Source organism: Podarcis raffonei, chromosome 12, assembly GCF_027172205.1.
Source record: "Podarcis raffonei isolate rPodRaf1 chromosome 12, rPodRaf1.pri, whole genome shotgun sequence".
Classification (NCBI taxonomy): domain Eukaryota; kingdom Metazoa; phylum Chordata; class Lepidosauria; order Squamata; family Lacertidae; genus Podarcis; species Podarcis raffonei.
In genome coordinates, this window is record NC_070613.1 from 43,804,273 (window position 1) to 43,824,352 (window position 20,080).

General features: G+C 45.9%; 1 protein-coding gene across 1 annotated transcript in view; it reads left to right on the top strand.

Moving 5' to 3' along the window:
- The window catches only part of TGFBR2 (transforming growth factor beta receptor 2), a 70,534-nt gene that overhangs the window by 24,683 nt on the left and 25,771 nt on the right, over positions 1–20,080 (top strand). Inside the window, exons 2-3 of the mRNA XM_053359498.1 lie at positions 488–653; positions 4,985–5,172. Coding sequence (XP_053215473.1) covers positions 488–653; positions 4,985–5,172 — 354 coding nt within the window. The remainder of the gene's footprint in view (positions 1–487; positions 654–4,984; positions 5,173–20,080) is intronic.

A 20,080-nucleotide genomic window follows, 5' to 3' on the forward strand; every position in this document is an offset into this window, starting at 1 on the left:
GTTCTCCCCAGGGAAGTTCGCCTGATGCCTTCATTAGATACCTTTAGACGCCAGGCAAGCCGCTTCTGGCAAACCAGAGCAGCACACAGAAACGCTGTTTATCTTCCCGCCAGAGCGGTTCCTATTTATCTACTTGCACTTTGACGTGCTTTTGAACTGCTAGGTTGGCAGGAACAGGGACCGAGCAACGGGAGCTCACCCCGTTGCGGGGATTCAAACCACTGACCTTCTGATCGGCAAGTCCTAGGCTCTGTTGTTTAACCCACAGTGCCACCCGCGTCCCGGGTATAGGGCGGTATATAAAGTCAATAAATGAATGAAAATGAATAGCTATGCTCAGTTATCACCGTTTATCTTGAAAAAGCAACCCCAATTTACTTCAGGAAAGCTTTGCTTCCCTACCTGGTTTGTATGTAGGAACAAAGTAAATGTTTGGAACAAATGTAAATTTGTCACGTTAAATAAAGCATTCTTTTCTTGTCCACAGCTGATGATCATTTCTCCAAAATGCTTGATGGTAAATTCAAAATGGCAGCACTTTGCAAGTTTTGTGACGTAATACCAACCAGCTGCACGAATGAGGGCCATTGCATGAGTGGCTGTAACATCACTTCTATATGTGCGGATAAGAATGAAGTTTGTGCTGCTGTCTGGTAAGTTCACTCTGGCTAAATACAAGCATGTGCATTTGGTCTGTAGTTTTCTTAACCTGCAAAAGTATAAGTTAAATGTTGTTCAGAACTTGCGAAGTCAGGGCTTTCTTCAATTCCATGTTTCCACCATTCAAATAGCGTTGGATCCGTAATATATGTGTTTGTAATTTGATACTTGGTCAAAAGGTCTAGTGACGGATGGCAACTAATCATTATTTTGGTTCTCAGTAAAGTATTATATGCATATAGCCTTAGCCCGTGATTCTTCATTCCAAAATAAGAATGTGCAAGGTTAGTAGTGATATACTTGCATTCTAGTACTAACGAAAATGCTACGCTTGCCAAGCTTTTGATTTTCCTTGTCTCAAAAGAGATTGGGGTATCTTGTTGGCCCCTGTGAAAACAGGATTCTGGGTTAGATGGGACCTTGTTCTGATCCAGCAGGCTCTTCTTATAGTCTTATGAATTATTCTTGCTTTGAGAGTATCAGAATTCCCTGGAATGGAGTGGTGACTCTTGATTTCAGGCACACACCTCAATGGAGTTGTGAAATCTGTCAAAACTGCAATCTGATGTTTCTAACCTGGATAGGTCATGGAATCACATCACAAGATGTTCCCTAATAGTAAACTTTACCAGGTCCTACATAGATAAAAGTGATGACATTACTCTGCTGACACTGCGTTTGTGTCTAGTAGGGACGCGGGTGGCACTATGGTCTGAACCACTGATCCTCTTGAGCTTGCTGATCAGCAGGTCAGAATCCCCATGACGGAGTGAGCTCCCGTTGCTCTGTCCAGCTCCTGCCAACCTAGTGGTTCAAAAGCGCACCAGTGCAAGTAGATAAATAGGTACTGCTGCGGTGGGAAGGTAAATGGCGTTTTCATGCGCTCTGGTTTCCATCACGGTGTTCTGTGCGCCAGAAGTAGTTTAGTCCTGCTGGCCACATGACCCGAAAAGCTGTCTGTGGACAAATGCTGGCTCCCTCGGCCTGAAAGCCAGATGAGCGCCGCAACCCCATAGTTGTCTTTGACTGGACTTCACCGTCCAGGGGTCCTTTACCTTATACCTTTGTGTCTAGTCAAAGAAGATGTCTGGTACATGTGCAAAATCTGTACAAACTAAGATACATACTGGCAACATCTATATTATACTAACATAAAAGATCGGCAGCATGATAATTTTCCAAAAGGATACAAGATTAAAAATGAGCACTGTACCAATCACCGTTTCAGCGATGGAGTGTCATTCTTCAAAGGTGCCAGATCCTTCTTTATATTTAAATTCCTTTCTAAAATATATAATTCTGTCCTTGATAACATGCTATAGAATGTCAGCATTGGAAATATTGGAACAAAGTTACACATCCAGCTGTGCAAAATTATATATAAAATACAAGCTGCCTGAAAACCTGCCTTCACAAGCCAAAGGAAAGAACAAACTGCAGTATACCAATTTATTTTGATTTATTGGGCATTTGTGGTGGGGGTGTGTGTGCATACAAACACATGTAAGTTCAAATTTTGCTGGATCTGATTTTTACCCTGCCTTACAACTTGTAAGGAGAATGGACAGTTCCAGTGCATGGCTACTGGTACACAAAAAAGAGGGGCTTGGAGAAGTGTTACCTGTCAATGCTGTGACTTGCAACAAGAGACCCATCACAGTGTTACAGCACCCAACCATTCTGGATTCTAGCCAGGGCCGGATTTAGGTTTGGTGAGGCCCTAAGCTCCTGAAGGTAATGGGGCCCTTTATATGTCCAGCTATGGGACGCGGGTGGCGCTGTGGGTTAAACCACTGAGCCTAGGACTTGCCAATCAGAAGGTTGGCAGTTTGAATCCCCGCAATGGGGTGAGCTCCCGTTCCTCAGTCCCTGCTCCTGCCAACCTAGCAGTTCGAAAGCACCTCAAAGTGCAAGCAGATAAATAGGTACCGCTCCAGCGGGAAGGTAAACAGCGTTTCCGTGCGCTGCTCTGGTTCGCCAGAGGCGGCTTTGTCATGCTGGCCACATGACCTGGAAGCTGTACGCTGGCTCCCTCGGCCAATAAAGCGAGATGAGCGCCGCAACCATGACTGGACCTAATAGTCAGGGGTTCCTTTACCCTTTACCTTTATATGTCCAGCTGTCCTTTGTCAACAACAAATTGTTGCTGTTTTTTGTGTTGAATATATGCTATATGGTCATTTATGGACCTCATAGGTATCTAAAGCCATTTGCACATGTTGCCATGCAGTCAGTCCGTGCAGAATGTAGGCACCCTATATATTGAAACGAGCAAACCAACGATGTTTTAGGGAGCAGGCTAGCAGGCGGGGCCCATTACTTACATCATAGGAGCCTACACAACACAAAACACTGTTGCTGTATGTAGGTTTTATTTTATTTGTTTTTTATCTTATATTTTGGAAATATACGTCCAGTTTTTTTCCTCCTTTAATTTTTTCGGGGCCCCCCAAGAGAATGGTAGCTTGTTTAGCTTATATGTAAATCCAGCAGTGCGAGGAAAGACAGATTGGGAAGTTACTTGAAGACCAGGTACCTTCCTGACTTCCCACGAAGAATACAGTGGTACCTCAGGTTTCAGGTTACATACGCTTCAGGTTACAGACTCGGCTAACCCAGAAATAGTGCTTCAGGTTAAGAACTTTGCTTCAAGATGAGAACAGAAATCGGGCTCCGGCGGCGCAGCAGCAGCAGGAGGCCCCAGTAGCTAAAATGGTGCTTCAGGTTAAGAACAGTTTCAGGTTAAGTACGGAACTCCAAAACGAATTAAGTACTTAACCTGAGGTACCACTGTACAGCTAACCACTTGATGTTGCCTTTGCCATGCTCTGTAGCTGGCAGAAGCCCCAATGGGGAAAAGCCTAGCCACTGCTATAGTGTTCGCCTTTGCATAGGAAGCAGGGAGGAAGGGGTGAGGCTTTGGAAATGGTATTGGTTCTTCCAGAGCCTGTTTATCCTATTCGGAAGAAAGGTTTGGTCCTAGGGTATGGCACTGTTGGAGGAGTGCCAGACTTCCTCCTGAAAGTTCAAACACACAGATGCAGAGACATCAGATGCTATAAATAAACTAGGTTGGTTTATTCTTCCTGAAGAATAGGAGAAGGATGAAACAATGATCATCTATATCTTGCAAACACCTATATCCGGGGATGCCAGAGAATTCCAACAGAAATGGGAGAGGAAATTGCCACTGCTCGCTCAATGGTCCCATCTCTGCAAGAGAAATCAATTAAATGAATATGATTGGCATTTACTACTGCCGTTTTCTGTCTGCAAACAATATATAATTGACAACACACACAAACACACACACTCCAGTTTGTGTTGTGTTTCCTTTGCATTGGCATGACTGGTGTAGAATAACATACTGATAATTAAGGACGTAAATTCCACCACAGTGGACAACAAGATGGGGGAGAATATTGGATTTGCTGGAAGCTGAACTGCAGCAGAACGGAAACAGGGATGTCTTCTTACATCCCTGCATGAATCCTATGATATCACAAAATCCGTTGTACTAGTGGTTGGTTTCGCGGGTCATAAAATGTTGCCCCCTGTGTCTGGAGCAACTTTGCAACCATTTGTGCAGACCCAGGGACTGCCACCTCTGAAATTTCTGTATTCCCATCGGGCAGTTGGCTTTCACTGTCTTAAAAATCAGCTGCAAGTTACCTTGAACTGTGGTCCTGTTGCTAGTTGGCCAGCTTCATATGTCAGGCTGATGTTGGGCACATCTGAGATGTACACCCTAGGGATTTTTGCATCTCTAGGTTATATCAGCCATGGTCCATCATGTTGGACAAAACCACTAGACAAGGCTCCCTAGAACACCTGTCTGAGATTGCAAAAGAAAGAGAGAGGGCAAACATCACGTAGACCTCAGTACATGGCATTTATCTTAGTGGGACACATGTTGTACAAGTTTGAATTATGCGATGAACAGGCGGAATGCAGGGCATTTTTGTTTTCGTTGTTTTTCTTCTTCCTTGTGCCTCACCTTTCATCCAAATTGGTTCCCAAGATGACTTACAGGCACAAAACTCCATGCTGACGAATCTTGGAAAGAATTAAGTTCACTCTGGTGAAGGATAGCACTGTCACTCTGGAAAGATGCATTTCGAACCATTTGCCCCCAAGCAGCGGCACCAAAACTAACCCAGCATAAGTTATGGAGAAGTTGTAGCTGCGATATTGTCAAAGTTTATATGAGACTCGACAACTGGCTAGCTTTACCTTGAATGCCAGGCCTCTACCTTCAGTTTCATGTTGCCATTGTTTTGATTATTTCTGCTGCTGCTGTTTAAAAAATCCTGTTCTTTTACAGGAGGAAGAATGATGAAAACATAACCTTGGAAACAATATGTCATAATCCCGCACAAAAGCTGCACGGGCACATTTTGAGTGACCACAAGTCGGATAAATGTATAATGAAAGAGATGAAGGGAGATGGTGGTTTGCTGTTCATGTGCTCCTGCAAAGAGGAAGAATGCAACAACGAGCTTATTTTTTCAGGTAAGCCTTTATGTGTGTGTGTAAAGGTTTCGTTTTGAATATGCATTGCTCTTTTAATTTGCTTTCCTCCCCTTACCCCCTTCCCGTTACGCTGTCGGGTGTGGTGTTTGTGGGGTGTGTGTGTTCTTTTTAGGATATCCTCTCATAATAGAATTTCCTGTTGTGAAACATCCTAACCTTTGTCATGGTAGAAAAGGCCAGAGGTGTTTCAGGAGGAATCAGAATTGAGGAGCTATTTTGTCACTTTAAGGTCTGCAGTGTTAGTGTTGCTGTGTGATGTGGGCACCACATGCTTGCACCACATGCCATGCGACATGTTGCACTCCGCGTGGCTTGTGTACATGACGTGAGCACATCACATGCCGCCGGCCTCCTCAGTCGTGCTTTGTAGCCGCGTGAGTCCCTGACGTCGCATCCGGTGTGGGACTACTGGGAATGACTTGCATAGAACGGCCTCATAGGCCAGATTAGGAGCCCTGTTGGGCCAAATTTGGCCCACAGGCTGCAGGTTCCCCACCTACAGAAGATAAGGAACGAGATGTCAACGCCAAGCCGAAATTGCTAATAATTTTATCGTTCTATTATATGTGTAAACCACTTTGAGGGTGTGTTTTCTTAAACAATCCAGCGGGACAGTGGTGGCCCGCAAGACGAACGCCTCGCAAGACGGAAAACCCGCTAGACGAAAGGGTTTTCCGTTTTGGAGGTGCTTCGCAAGACGAATTTCCTATGGGCTTGCTTCGCAAGACGAAAATGTCTTGCGAGTTCCTGCGGGGTTCCCCCCCCTTTTTCCCAAGCCGCTAAGCCGCTTATCAGCTGATCCGCTAAGCCGCCAAGCCGCTTAACAGCTGATCGCTAAGCCGCTTATCAGCTGATCCGCTAAGCCGCTTAACAGCTAAGCCGCCTAACAGCTGATCGCTAAGCCGCTTAACAGCTGATCGCTAAGCCGCTTAACAGCTGATCCGCTAAGCCGCTTAACAGCTGATCCGCTAAGCCGCTTAACAGCTGATCCGCTAAGCCGCTTAACAGCTGATCGCTAAGCCGCTTATCAGCTGATCCGCTAAGCCGCTTAACAGCTGATCCGCTAAGCCGCTTAACAGCTGATCGCTAAGCCGCTCATCAGCTGATCCGCTAAGCCGCTAATAGCGCTAATCCGCTAAGCCGCTAATGGGCTTGCTTCGCAAGACGAAAAAACCGCAAGACGAAGAGACTCGTGGAACGGATTCTTTTCGTCTTGCGAGGCACCACTGTATATAGATTTTGTGAAATGAATAAAGCCAAGGCAGTTTGCCTGCTCAGTAAGGGTGAATCGTAACGCTATGAACGGATTAGCAGAGAGTACGAAGCGGAGGTCCAGGGAGGAAATGTGAGGTAAACGAAAACTTATCTGAAGTCAAGATCGATGCAGTTTTTTGGTCATCCACTTTTATCATTAGGTAGGCTGATAAATTATTGCAGTGCCTCTGAACAGCACAAAACCACAGCAGATGATTGCCAGGCTTAGTGGTGTTTTATAAGTTTACTCCTTCACATTTTGTAAACCCCTATCTTTACACAGCCAGTACAGACACTTGATGAGAGTACCTGAGGGAGGCTTTGGCTTTGATCTTGTCTGCAAAAAATTTTTAAACTTGCATTTTTTTTATCTTGTCTGCCTTATTTAATGAAGTGCATTATCTCGGTGCTGGCAGGGCAGTCAGGCAGATAATGTGCTAGTAGCCGACTTTAATGATTTCATTCATGTCTCTGTTTCCCCATCTCTGTAGAAGAAAACCACCTGAAAGGTACTTTATAGAAATGTATGAGAATTAAACAGGAATTTTGCAACACCTTTGCATGGCTTTGTTGGCCGCCTTCATGGTGGCACTGCAGTAGTGGTGTGGGACACAGAGGACCTCTGATGAGAGCCATAGAATTGTAGAGTTGGAAGGGACCATGAGGATCATCTAGTCCAACCCCTCACAATTTGGGAATCTTTTGCTCATCGTGGGGCTCAAACCCATGACCTTGAGATTAAGAGCCTTGTGCTCTACCATCTGAGCTATGCAGCCTGAAATGCAGTATTAAACCTCAGAGCTAACTGATGTAGGTGTAACTGTTGCCACTGCTGTAGGTTGGTGCTTTTTAGTAGTTTTTATGATGTTGGGTTGTGGGACGCGGGTGGCGCTGTGGTCTAAACCACTGAGCCTAGGGCTTGCTGATCAGAAGGTCGGCGGTTCGAATCCCCGCAACGGGGTGAGCTCCCATTGCTCGGTCCCAGCTCCTGCCAATCTAGCAGTTTGAAAGCATGCCAGTGCAAGTAGATAAATAGGTACCACTGTGGTGGGAAGGTAAACGGCGTTTCCAGTGTGCCGCTCTGGTTTGCCAGAAGCGGCTTTGTCATGCTGGCCACATGTCCCAGAAGCTGTACGCCGGCTTCCTCGGCCAATAAAGCAAGATGAGCGCCGCAACCCCAGAGTCCGCCACGACTGGACCTAATGGTCAGGGGTCCCTTTACCTTTACCTTATGATGTTGGGTTGTATTAAATGTAGTGCTACACAGATTGTTCTGCTGTGCAAGGGGAATTCCATGCGCTGACAGAGCAATCTCTCCCTCTGCTGCCCCTGTGCACTCCCTAAATCTGTTCTAGGTTTTCCCCCAATCCTCCAGAATGGATTTGGAGATGGCACGAGGCTACCACCCTTTGTGGTAGCAGTAATCCAGGCATAGGCAAACTCGGCCCTCCAGATGTTTTGGGACTACAACTCCCATCATCCCTAGTTTACAGGACCAGTGGTCAGGGATGATGTTGTAGTCCCAAAACATCTGGAGGGCCAAGTTTGCCTATGCCTGCACTAATACTTGTGATAACCCCAAAATGGAGTTGAATGCTGCCCATTGGCTTTAATGATGAAGTGAGTGGTGATTTTATTTTATTTGTAACTTGTGTTATTTTTGCACATTGCTTTAAGCATTTTGAGAGGGGTGGGGGAGAAGCAATTAACTTCTAAATGGATAAGCTCTCAACTGGACGCACACACGCAGTACTTTGTCAAGCCAAACAGCATCTCTTCACTGATGGTGCCTGTTAAGTTGTGGGTGAACATATCAGACGACACAGCAATTCTTCAAACAGCTCTTGTTTATTCACAGGCCAGAGCAGAACTGAACTGAATGGTTCAGCCAGCCTGCTTATATAGAGCTCCAGTACAACGTAACTGTAACAACTTTCTGTAACTATCCAATCACTGAACGTCACTTTCAATCCCTTATTTGCATATGTGGACCTGAACTATCTGCAGTATCCCCCTGCTGGCCAGGATGAGAACTTCAGTACATAACAGTGCCCCAAATGTAATGTACATTCTTCTTACTTCTTTAGCATGGGTGGGATCAGTGCCACTCCTATTTTCTCCCAGATGGATTGGGAATTGTACCACCCATGTATCCCTGCAGTAAGCCTCAGTTGTTGTTTTTGCTTTCTCCGTGGGTTAAGCTTGTTGCTGAAATTTGTGGCATGCTCTCTACATCTGTTTATTGTGTATGCTGTGTGTAGAGCATGTCAGATGCTCACACTTCCCTTTCATATGTGCAGCAGAGACTGATAGCTTCTAATATGTAACAAATTATGAAACACATAGTCCGGCTGTGCTTATTGCTGTGAGTCATCTCTGTTTCACTTGACTAATAGTAATTTTAATCATATGTCAGTGCTATGAGATCTGCATTCCAAAGCCAACCAACACACCCTTGTAGATTTTGGCTGGCTTCTTACAGATTAGTCAGATCGTACTTGTTTTCTGCTTAAACTACACAAACCCGGTACAGTCGGCTTGTTGGAGTTATATCCTGTCTCGGTGCTTGCAAAATTTGCCCCAGAAATACGCCAAAAGTTGTGTTCTCATTTCTAGTAAGGCTGTTGTGTTTTGCAAAACTCCCTTGGAGTAGTTCCTGTTGCTCTGAAAAGGATAACCTACATTGCTTCCTGGAAAGACTTTAGTCAATCAATCATCTAATGCACCTGTACCATTAAAAGACTGATACTCTATGAAAGTGTCTCAAACGCTCAATCCTGCACAAGGAGAGAACCAACAAATGTGTTTAGAGCAGGGGTCAGCAACCTTTTTCAGCTGTGGGCTGGTCCACCGTCCCTCAGACCATGTGGTGGACCGGACTATATTTTTTTGGGGGGGGGATGAATGAATTCCTATGCCCCACAAATAACCCAGGGATGCATTTTAAATAAAAGGACACATTCTACTCATGTAAAAACACGCTGATTCCTGGACTGTCCGTGGGCTGGATTGAGAAGGCGATTGGGCCGCGTTCGGCCCATGGGCCTTAGGGTGCCTGTCCCTGGTTTAGAGTGCAGTCCCTAACTCAACAGATGTTAACTGAGCAGGAAAAGCGGTGGCTTTACATTTAATTGGGACGGAGGGGTTGGTTTGAGTGTGCTTAGGTTTGGTAGTCATCTAGAAATGGCCCAAGAGGAATTAGAATTGACCAGCCTTTCCAACACCAGGGCAGTCTTCATCCTGGATATGTAATGTTCAGGGGGAAATAGCAGTATTCTGTAGTTTGGCTGGCAATTCCAGGAGATCTTCCTTACTAGGGCTGGGCGATATATTGTCCATTGCTGGTTTGAGGTCCATATTGTGATACCGGTTTCATAATTTTTGACCTGGCAATATATCACAAATCATGGTGTGTGTGTGTGTGCGTGTGCGCGTGCGTGCACACTATGCAGAAATCACAATGTGAGGAAAACCATGAAGCCAGCCAATGCCTCTACATGCCTCCATCCTTATTTCAGACATCGTGATATATTGCAATGTTTAGTTGGGTGATATATCACGTTGTTGAAAACCAGATACCACCCAGCCATATTCCATATCACCTACTTCTGCATGAGAGCCAGTGTGGTGTAGTGATTAAGAGCGGTAGTCTCGTAATCTGGTGAACCGGGTTCGCGTCCCCGCTCCTCCACATGCAGCTGCTGGGTAACCTTGAGCCAGTCACATTTCTCTGAAGTCTCTCAGCCCCACTCACCTCACAGAGTGTTAGTTGTGGGGGAGGAAGGGAAAGGAGAATGTTAGCCACTTTGAGACTCCTTTGGGTAGTGATAAAGCAGGATATCAAATCCAAACTACTACTACTACTACTACAGTGGTGCCTCGCAAGACGAAATTAATTCGTTCTGCAAGTTTTTTCTTCTTGCGAGTTTTTCGTCTTGCGAAGCACGCTTTCCCATAGGAATGCATTGAAAATCAATCAATGCGTTCCTATGGAAACCGCCTTCAGACCAGGTCCGGGGACAGTCTGTCCCCCGACCTCTTCTGAAGGCTGGGGGGGGGGACAAGGGCTTTTCTTCCCACCGCCAGCCTTCAGAAGGCTGTTCTGAAGGCTGGCGGTGGGAAGAAAAGCCCTTCTCCCCACCTCCCACCCCGCAAGCTCCGGGGACAGGAGGGCTTTCCTCCCGACTGCCAGCATTTTAAAAGCCCCAGGACAGCGAAAAGTCTTTGCTCCCCCCCGCCTGCCTTCCCGGGATAGCGGAGAAGCACAGCGCGTTTCTCCGCTATCCCGACGGCTTTTGAAGGCAGGCGGGGGGGGGAGCAAAGACTTTTGCCCCCCGCCGGCCTTCAGAAGAGGTCCTGGACCTCTTCTGAAGGCCGGCGGGGGGCAAAAGTCTTTGCTCCCCCCCCCGCCTGCCTTCCCGGGACAGCAGAGACTTCTCCGCTGTCCCGGGGCGATCTTAAAATGCTGGCGGGCAGCAGCGAAGCCTTCGCTGCCGCCCGCCAGCATTTTAAGATCGCCTGGAGCGAAAGTCTTTGCTCCCCCCCCCCGCCTGCCTTCAAAAGCCGTCGGGATAGCGGAGAAACGCGCTGTGCTTCTCCGCTATCCCGGGAAGGCAGGCGGGGGGGAGCAAAGACTTTTGCCCCCCGCCGGCCTTCAGAAGAGGTCCAGGACCTCTTGTGAAGGCCGGCGGTGGGCGAAAGTCTTTGCTCCCGATGGCCAGCATTTTAAAAGCGGTCCGGGATAGCGGGAAAGCTATCCCGGGCCGCTTTTAAAATGCTGGCAGTGGGGAACAAAGCCTTTCGGCCCCCGCCGGCCTTCCTGGACCTCTTCTGAAGGGAGGGGGGCGAAAGGCTTTGCTCCCCACCGCCAGCATTTAAAAGAGGTCCCCGGAGATTTCCCTATGGGCTTTCTTCTTGCGAAGCAAGCCCATAGGGAAATTCGTCTTGCGGAACGACTCAAAAACGGAAAACTCTTTCGTCTTGCGAGTTTTTCGTTTTGCGAGGCGTTCGTCTTGCGAGGCACCACTGTACTACTACTACTACTCTTCTTCTTCTTCTTCTTCTTCTTCTTCTTCTTCTTCTTCTTCTTCTTCTTCTTCTTCTTCTTCTTCTTCATGCTCTGGTTCTCTTTCTCCCCTTTCTCTCTCCTCCCAGCAAAAAGGAAAACCTGTTTCTTTTCGCCCCCAAACTAATACACCTTGTTGTGCCCTCCAGCTCTAGCCTCGAGACGTTTTGAGCTTTGGTGCTGCCTTCAGCGGCTGGTGTTTGGGATGTTATAGGGAACGTTCCTCTAGGAAGTATTCAAGAGAGCCTCTCCAGTTTTAGCGCAGGGTGTTTGTCCCTCCAGAGCAGAGCTTGGCTACTTAAGAGCGTGCTCAGATGAAATCCCAAACTTCCTTTTGCAGCACTTGCACTCCCTCCATAAGACAACTGGCACGTTGTCATCCCGCTTTTATTGTTGTGGATTAGTGTTCCTCTTAAATGGAAACAGCCCCTTTGGGTTGCTTGCCTGGTTAGCCATGGCAGGAAGACAAACGATTTTTACAGTATCAGACATGCGGTTTCCTGTCTGTGTTTAACTCTGAGCAGAACATTGTGGCCAGCTGGTCCTCTGCTCCTCCAGACAACTGGATAATAGCCTGTAATAATTTTGTCTTTTGGACTGTCATCCAGATGTACCCTTCATGTGGCTCTTGTCTTGTGCATGTGTGCTCTTGCTGCTATAGTGGGGCGTGCATTTCCCTGCATAGACTTTCTGCTGTATTTAATTCAGATAAGATTGGGCCATGCGTTTTGTCTATAGCCGAGGTAGGGGACCCATCCCAGATGTTGGATTGCAACATCCATCACCCCTGACCATGTTGGCTGGGTCTGACGAGAGCTGGATTTAAACAACTACTGGTTTGCCAATACCAGCAAAGTGAGTTGCCCTCATGTGAATGGTCTTTGAAAGCATTTTGTTTGGTTGGGGATTTTGCCCCCAGCTTCCCTCCTCCCCCAACTGTTTAAGTGTACAGTGGTACCTCAGGTTACATACACTTCAGGTTACAGACGCTTCAGGTTACAGACTCTGCTAACCCAGAAATAGTACCTCGGGTTAAGAACTTTGCTTCATGATGAGAACAGAAATCGTGCTCTGGTGGCGCAGCGGCAGCAGCAGGAGGCCCCATTAGCTAAAGTGGTGCTTCAGGTTAAGAACACTTTCAGGTTAAGAACGGACCTCCGGAACGAATTAAGTACTTAACCCGAGGTACCACTGTATGTGTATATATGTGTGTACAGTGGTACCTTTGTTCTCAAACTTGATCCATTCTGGGAGTCCGTTCGACTCCCAAAACCATTCAGAAACCAAGGCAAGGCTTCCAGTTGGCTGTAGGAGTGTCCTGCAGCCAATCGGAAGCCGCGCTGGACGTTCGGCTTCTGAAAAGCGTTCGCAAACTGAAACACCTGCTTCTGGGTTTGTGGCATTTGGGAGCCGATTTGTTCAACAAATAAGCCATTCAAGAACCAAGGTACCACTGTTTTGTTTTCCTTAAAAGCTTACTATCCGCTTGAAATGCCAAACAGTTAAAGATGTACTGAAACGCTTGTTTATGTCTAAATAAGCAGAAAGGTGTGTATGTTTGTTGCGAAGAGACATAAAATCATGAGTGCAGAAACAGGTTCTGATTTCTCAAAGACGCTAGGCACTCCTTTTTAATTAAATAACTCCTAACAACTGGTGAGCTACAAAGGAACTGCCATCCTTAATCTTGTGGAAGCTGAGATTTCTAACCCCAGTCTCTCTAAAGGCACATTTCTCCATGTTTAAATATAATTGTCAGTAATAGTAGTTATTGAGAGCCCCCAAGCAACTTGTCATTTGAAAATATTTGCAATGGGTAGAATTAAATCTAAAGACTTCATGTCTCGTATATTTTTATTTTTAAACTGACACTTTTTGGGTGGGCGGGAAAATGGTAACTCGGCATGTGCTGAAATGGATGTGATTCATTTTGATAAAGGCAACTTTTAACCACACTCTGTGAGTCAGTTTGATGCTCTTTTAAGCTTGCACAATCCCATGTTGTTAAATGTTATACAGAGATGTAGAGTAGTGGTGAGGGACTTTCATGGGGAAACAGATTTGAGACTGAGTGGTATCTGTTGGTTTAGGTTATGGGCTTCCTTTGCCAAACCAAATTGTGTCAGTCTGGCAGACGACCTGCACAAACTGGAACTTTGAGCGCGGTGGTATTACAGTGGAAAACTTTGCCTTCAAAAGCAAAGTATAATGCCAATGTGCTTTTAGTAGCTCTTTATATAACTCTTTTCAAGGAAACATCCCGATTTTGGAAGGAAAGGCTAAGAGAGAACATTTCTTTCCAAAATGGGGGCGGGGGAGCAACAAAAAAGTAGAAATTAAGGTGTGAGATTCTATGTGGCATGCTGAAAGAAATAATTCCCAGCTGGATAGGTCGGTTGGTTAGAGCATGGTGCTGATAATGTGAAGGTTATAGGTTCAATCCCTGTATCGTGGTACCTCTAGTTGCATTCACCTCCAGTTATGTATCCTTCAGGATACGTATGCAAAAAACCTGGAAGTATTTTCCTGGGTTTTGCTGCACACGCATGTGTAGAAGCGCTAAAGCGTGCCCTGTGTGCATGTGCAGAGGTGCTAAACCATGCATGCGCAGAAGCAGTACCTCTGGTTGTGAATTCCTCAGGATGTGGCCGGACCTCTGGAACGGATCCCGTTTGCGACCGGAGGTACCACCGTATAGGACAATTGCATGTTCTTGCATTTCTTTGGATTAGAATCAGCTGTTCTCAACCTGTGGGTCCCCAGATGTTGTTGGACTACAACTCCCATCATCCCTGGACTCTGGCCTTGCTAGCTAGGGGTGATGGGAGTTGTAGTCCAACAACATCTGGGGACCAACAGGTTGAGAACTGCTGGATTAGATGATCCTCAGCGTTCCTTCCAACTCTATACAATTCTATGATTCTATGAATTTTAACTGAAATAGGTTGTTAGCTGGTGACATCCGTCTGAAAGAGATGAAAGCTACACTTCTCATGCACGTAAATGCAATTTATTGTCTTTATGTATAAAAAAAGAACCCTGCATTTATTTTGCCTAAACTGGTCGGCCATTTTCAGGGCCGCTTGTGTGCCATTTGCGGCAACGTTGCTTCTGCTGCCTTTCTGCATTGCTGGATTTCACTTCTCTCCCTTCCCCAGCTAATCCTGCTTGTCTCTGCCCCCCTCCCTCGGCCATTGCTCTTACTTCTTCTGCTGCCACTTACAATATTTCTGAGGCCATCCTCTTAACATTTTACTCTAAGCAAAGGGTCCTTCCTCAGAGCGAGGGATGCAAGTGGCCACAAAGAGTGCACTGCTCTCGCTGAAGCAAATACCTTTTTAAAGTTTAACAACATTGAACCTTAAGTTTTTTGTGTTTTGCTACAGTAGTGGTGCGGGACGCGGGTGGCGCTGTGGGTTAAACCACGGAGCCTAGGACTTGCCGATCAGAAGGTCGGTAGTTCGAATCCCCACAATGACGGGGTGAGCTCCCATTGCTCGGTCCCTGCTCCTGCCCACCTAGCAGTTCGAAAGCACATCAAAGTGCAAGTAGATAAATAGGTACCACTCCGTTGGGAAGGTAAAGGGCATTTCCGTGCGCTGCTCTGGTTCGCCAGAAGCAGCTTAGTCATGCTGGCCACATGACCTGGAAGCTGTACGCCGGCTCCCTTGGCCAATAAAGCGAGATTAGCATCACAACCCCAGAGTCGACCTAATGGTCGGGGGTCCCTTTACCTTCACCTTACAGTAGCAGTGCAGGCACCCTCAGTGGCCAACTCAGCCACAGTGGCTTGCTCTGAGGAGGGACCCCTTTCTTAGAGTGGGGTGGGGTGGGCCTGGGAAGTCCTGTTGAGCACCACGGACTGCTCCATGGCTAGTAGGTAACAGTAACAGTGGCGGCAATAGCAGCAGCAGCAGCAGGTGAGAGGCCCTATGAGTAAGAGGGTGCAATCTGTTCTTCTGGTGCATCAGTAGAGGCACCCATATCACCACGCCTCATTCTAGCTCCAGCTAGAGGTAAAAAGTTGATGGTTATGTCCAGTCAAAGGCGACTATGGGGTTGTGGCGCTCATCTCGCTTTCAGGCCAAGGGAGCCGGCGTTTGTACACAGACAGCTTTCTGAGTCATGTGGCCAGCATGACTAAACCGCTTCTGGCGCAACAGGACACGGTGGCGAAAACCAGAGCGCACAGAAACACCGTTTATCTTCCCGCCGCAGTGGTTCCTATTTATCTACTTGCACTGGCGTGCTTTTGGACTGGTAGGTTGGCAGGAGCTGGGACAGAGGAACGGGAGCTCACCCCGTCGCAGGGATTCGAACCGCCAACCTTGTGATCGGGAAGCCCAAGAGGCTCAGTGGTTTAGACCACAGTGCCACCCACATCCCATCCAGCTAGAGGTTCTTTTTTACTCTCTTTGTCCTGTGTGTCCATCTACTATCTTGTATTGCATAATTTTCCAGGAGGAATTTATAATCTCGTGTTATTATTGATGGCTTTCTTAAATAAAAAATGCCTCTGCTTCAAATATATATATTTGTATTCCTGCATAACCAAAGCCTATAAAAAAATCAAGTCTCTTTAAAACTTAACCAGTTCACAATGTATGGGGGGCTGCTCCCCTGGCTGCATTCACACGGCTTCTTGTGGTTTATCCATAGTTGGTGTGCACTGCTGAGTCACTAACTTCTGTTTCACCCCTCTCCTGTTGCAAACCGTTACATTACAAATGTGGGCAGCATGTGTTGGGGAATAGTTCCCTGGCCTCCTTAGCTTATTTCTTCGTTTTCTGTATATTTCTGGCAGGGTGAGGTGCTGAGCATTCAGACATGTGATTTCCCATCATCTCTCTGAATTGCTTCCCTCTTGAGAAGGGCCTGCCTTCTCTTGTGACTTCTCTGAACACGTACCTTAGTTTGAAGTCTTAACCTGTCAGGAGCGTTGCTTAGAAACTGACTTTACAGGCACCTCAGCTGAGCCGGAGAAATTACTTTTTTAAAACAGTGTGTTGGATTGTCATGCAAATTGCCTACACGCTAAACATAATTTGCCCAAATGTTCGTCATTTGTAGTTGTCGGGCAATTTGGCTAAACAAATCATTGCCGGTGTATTGATTTACTGTAATTCTGCAGAACACAGTTTGTTCTTGGAGTGACGTGATCTCCCCTCTCCTACCCATTTATGGGATTATGTAAGCTTCAGAAACAACTAAGGTGAACTACTAAGGCTTCAGATGCTCGAAAGGAGTATGGGAAGGTAAAAAGCAGAGGAAACATTTCACAAGCAAGGGGCAATAGGAAAGGAATTTAAATAATTTCCTGTGTACCAACTTAGCACTGTAGCTTGCTTATGAGGCCACCCTTAGATTTCAGTTTAACCTTGCCATGTAAGTGTTAATGAGCAGAGAGGATTGGAATATCCAGAGCACATCAATGCATTCATGCGCCTATACATGCACAAGAATTCTAGACTGAATAATGCCCCCCAAAACAGAGAGGTATATGATGTTTGAGAAAGGTGGTGTCCTGGCAGTGACAAATGAGGGGGCACAATAAATTGGTGGTGTGAATACCATATTTTTCCCATGTGTATACCCCTTTGTATAAGATGACCCCTATTTTTTGGGACTCCAAATTAAGGAAGTGGGGGAGGGATTGCCCAGAGTTGTTGAGCTTTTTTTTTTTTGGGGGGGGAATTACTGCCAATCGCACGCCTCAACAAAGCCACCAATCATCTGCCCACTCACCACCAGCAGCTGCCAATCACCTGCCCAGTTACTGCGGCAGCAGCCAATCGCCAGCAGGCCTTGCCACAGCCACCAATCACCTGCCCAATCGCCGGTTACAATGTCCTGCTCGTGGCTGCCACCAATCACCCCCCCCCCGCACTATCCATGTGTAAGATGACCCCCAATTTTTGACATTCTTTAATAAACCACCGTCTTATACACGGAAAAATACGGTGTTTTGGAAGGTGGGCTGAGTTATCGTCAAGTGTATCTTCCTGTGCACCATTAGGATTGATGGTCACTAAACCATAATGGAGAACAGGACTATGAATGGTTCCTAGTCATTATGGCTGTATCCTACAAGATGCCGCCCACTTCTAAGGGATACAGGATATATCCAACATCGGCAGTTTCTGCTGGAAAACAGGCCATGGCCCCTTGGAACGTGGGTGGCACTTGCCTTTACACCTCCCAAAGTAAATATTATTCATTTTTGCTCTGAATTGTATCATCGGTTTTAATTCAAATAAAAAAGTGTGCTTTGGCTGTTGGGAACTTGGGAAACTGTGCTCTTGATTATTTTTAAGGATGGATCGTAAGCGCAGTGTAATTTCCTTTAGAGCTGGAATTTACAGTATTAATTCACTTAACGTCATTCCAAGAAGTACCACATTAAACCTCAAGCGTTAAAAGGGTTGCAGCCTGTTACTTGTACAACGAGTCTGCTCATTTGTTGTTTTTGTGTGTGTTTGTTTTATATAGTTCTCGGTTCTGTTTATAAGCTTTGCACCAATGGCATTAAAACATCCTCAGCAGTATGTAACTGTAGGTCAGACTGACGTTTACCATAATCGGAAGGGACCCTGCTAGCCATATGGTGGCCAGTAGATCGCCATGTTTGGAAACACCCTGGAAATAGGCCTTTTCAGCTGCAGTGTAACTCTCTGGAATGCTCTCCCAAAAGAAATCCAGGAAGCTCTTTCTGAGGCTCCAAATGTCTTCTAAAAATTCAGTTGCTCTCCTAGGCCTATTTGGATGATTCAGGGTGCTCTCCTGCTTAGGTGCCATTTGAATTTATGGAGCAAAGCGCTTATTGCATTCTGGTCTTTATTTGTATTATTTTATTTGTTTGTATTGTATTCTGATTTTTTAAAGTTTCTACAAATGGTAAGGATTGGGGGACTCTACCAAAAATGTTAAAGCGATGTATTGTTGTTGTTTAGTCGTTTAGTCGTGTCCGACTCTTCGTGACCCCATGGACCAGAGCACGCCAGGCACTCCTGTCTTCCACTGCCTCCCGCAGTTTGGTCAGACTCATGTTTGTAGCTTCGAAGACACTTTCCAACCATCTCGTCCTCTGTCGTCCTCTTCTCCTTGTGCCCTCCATCTTTCCCAACATCAGGGTCTTTTCCAGGGAGTCTTCTCTTCTCATGAGGTGGCCAAAGTATTGGAGCCTCAGCTTCACGATCTGTCCTTCCAAAAGCGATGTATACATTTTCTTAATCAATTATCCAATGCACGCCCCATAAGAAGGACTTTGGTGGATCAGGTCATCTAATGTACCTCTGTGTTTTGTTTTTCGTTTTTCAAAATACTGAAATGGGAGAGTGGGAAGAGGAATCTCATTTATGAGGATAACTCTCATCCTCCAAAAAGCCTGCTTTGCCAACCTTGGTACTGAATTCTATAAAATGAAATAATCTTGCCCTGGCTGATGCACGTGATAGAATTTGCACTGCTAAGACAAAAGTCTTCAACGCTGCAGAGTTGTCACAGAAGAGATTTCAATAATTGCAGGTGGATCTAACTAACACTGGCAAAAAAGTAATTTGGGGAACTTACGCAGAATCAAACCAGAGGTGAATATAATAATGGAGGTTAATGTGCATCATCTGGGGAAATGTAGCCAGTCTAGAGTGATCGATTCGTTCCAGAAAATTATTAGCAAACAGTAGCAGATAACGTTAAACGTATACAAGTTGAAGGATACTAGTTATACAAGTTAGAGGATACATTTTATATATATATATCGTCTTGTTTCTTAATAATTTATCAGCACTCAACAAAACAGCCTTGGATACGTTAATAATCTGTTGCAGTTTTAACATCTGCTTGCAACTGGTTTATACTCTGCCACGATAGGTCCATCTGTTATAATAGTCCACGAGTGCACAGTTATTATCAGAGTACCAGTATGATCCACTATCCCCAAGATTCCCTGCCTCTAGGGGCAGCCCCTACCCTAAAACCCACAAAAACCCCAGAAGCAAGCGAATCCGTAGTGCGATGCTACAGTTTCTAAATATACTTGCCTAGTAAGCTTTTCAAACACATTCCAGTTTGCAGCACATTGAGAGTCGGAACAGGCAAGTGTGATGGCTGTCTTTGTACACACCTGAATTGAAGGCAAGGAAGTCCAACAGAGCTATTTTTGTTCCATCGTTTTCCCCCCCTTCTCACCTGATGTTCAGTTACATCCATCTAAAGCTGTCGAAAAAGAGAATTTTGTTATTTAAACAAAAGTACATGAATTTAAGTGGCTTGGGCTTGAATTCTGGACACCGTGTCATTTGCATAGGCATACTTAATGTGATTAAGAATGACTTGCATTACTGTTTCAGCTTTGCATATTGGAGAGTGGGGGAGATGAGAGATTTTTTACTACCACCACTTTTGGGGAGGAATGCTTCCTTTGCTGCTGGACTATGTTGGAGGGTCAAGGGCAGGGGTCAGCAACCTTTTTTGGCCATGGGCCAGTCCACCACCCCTCAGACCTTGTGGGGGGGCCAGACTACATTTAGGAAAAAAAAATATGAACGAATTCCTATGCCCCACAAATAA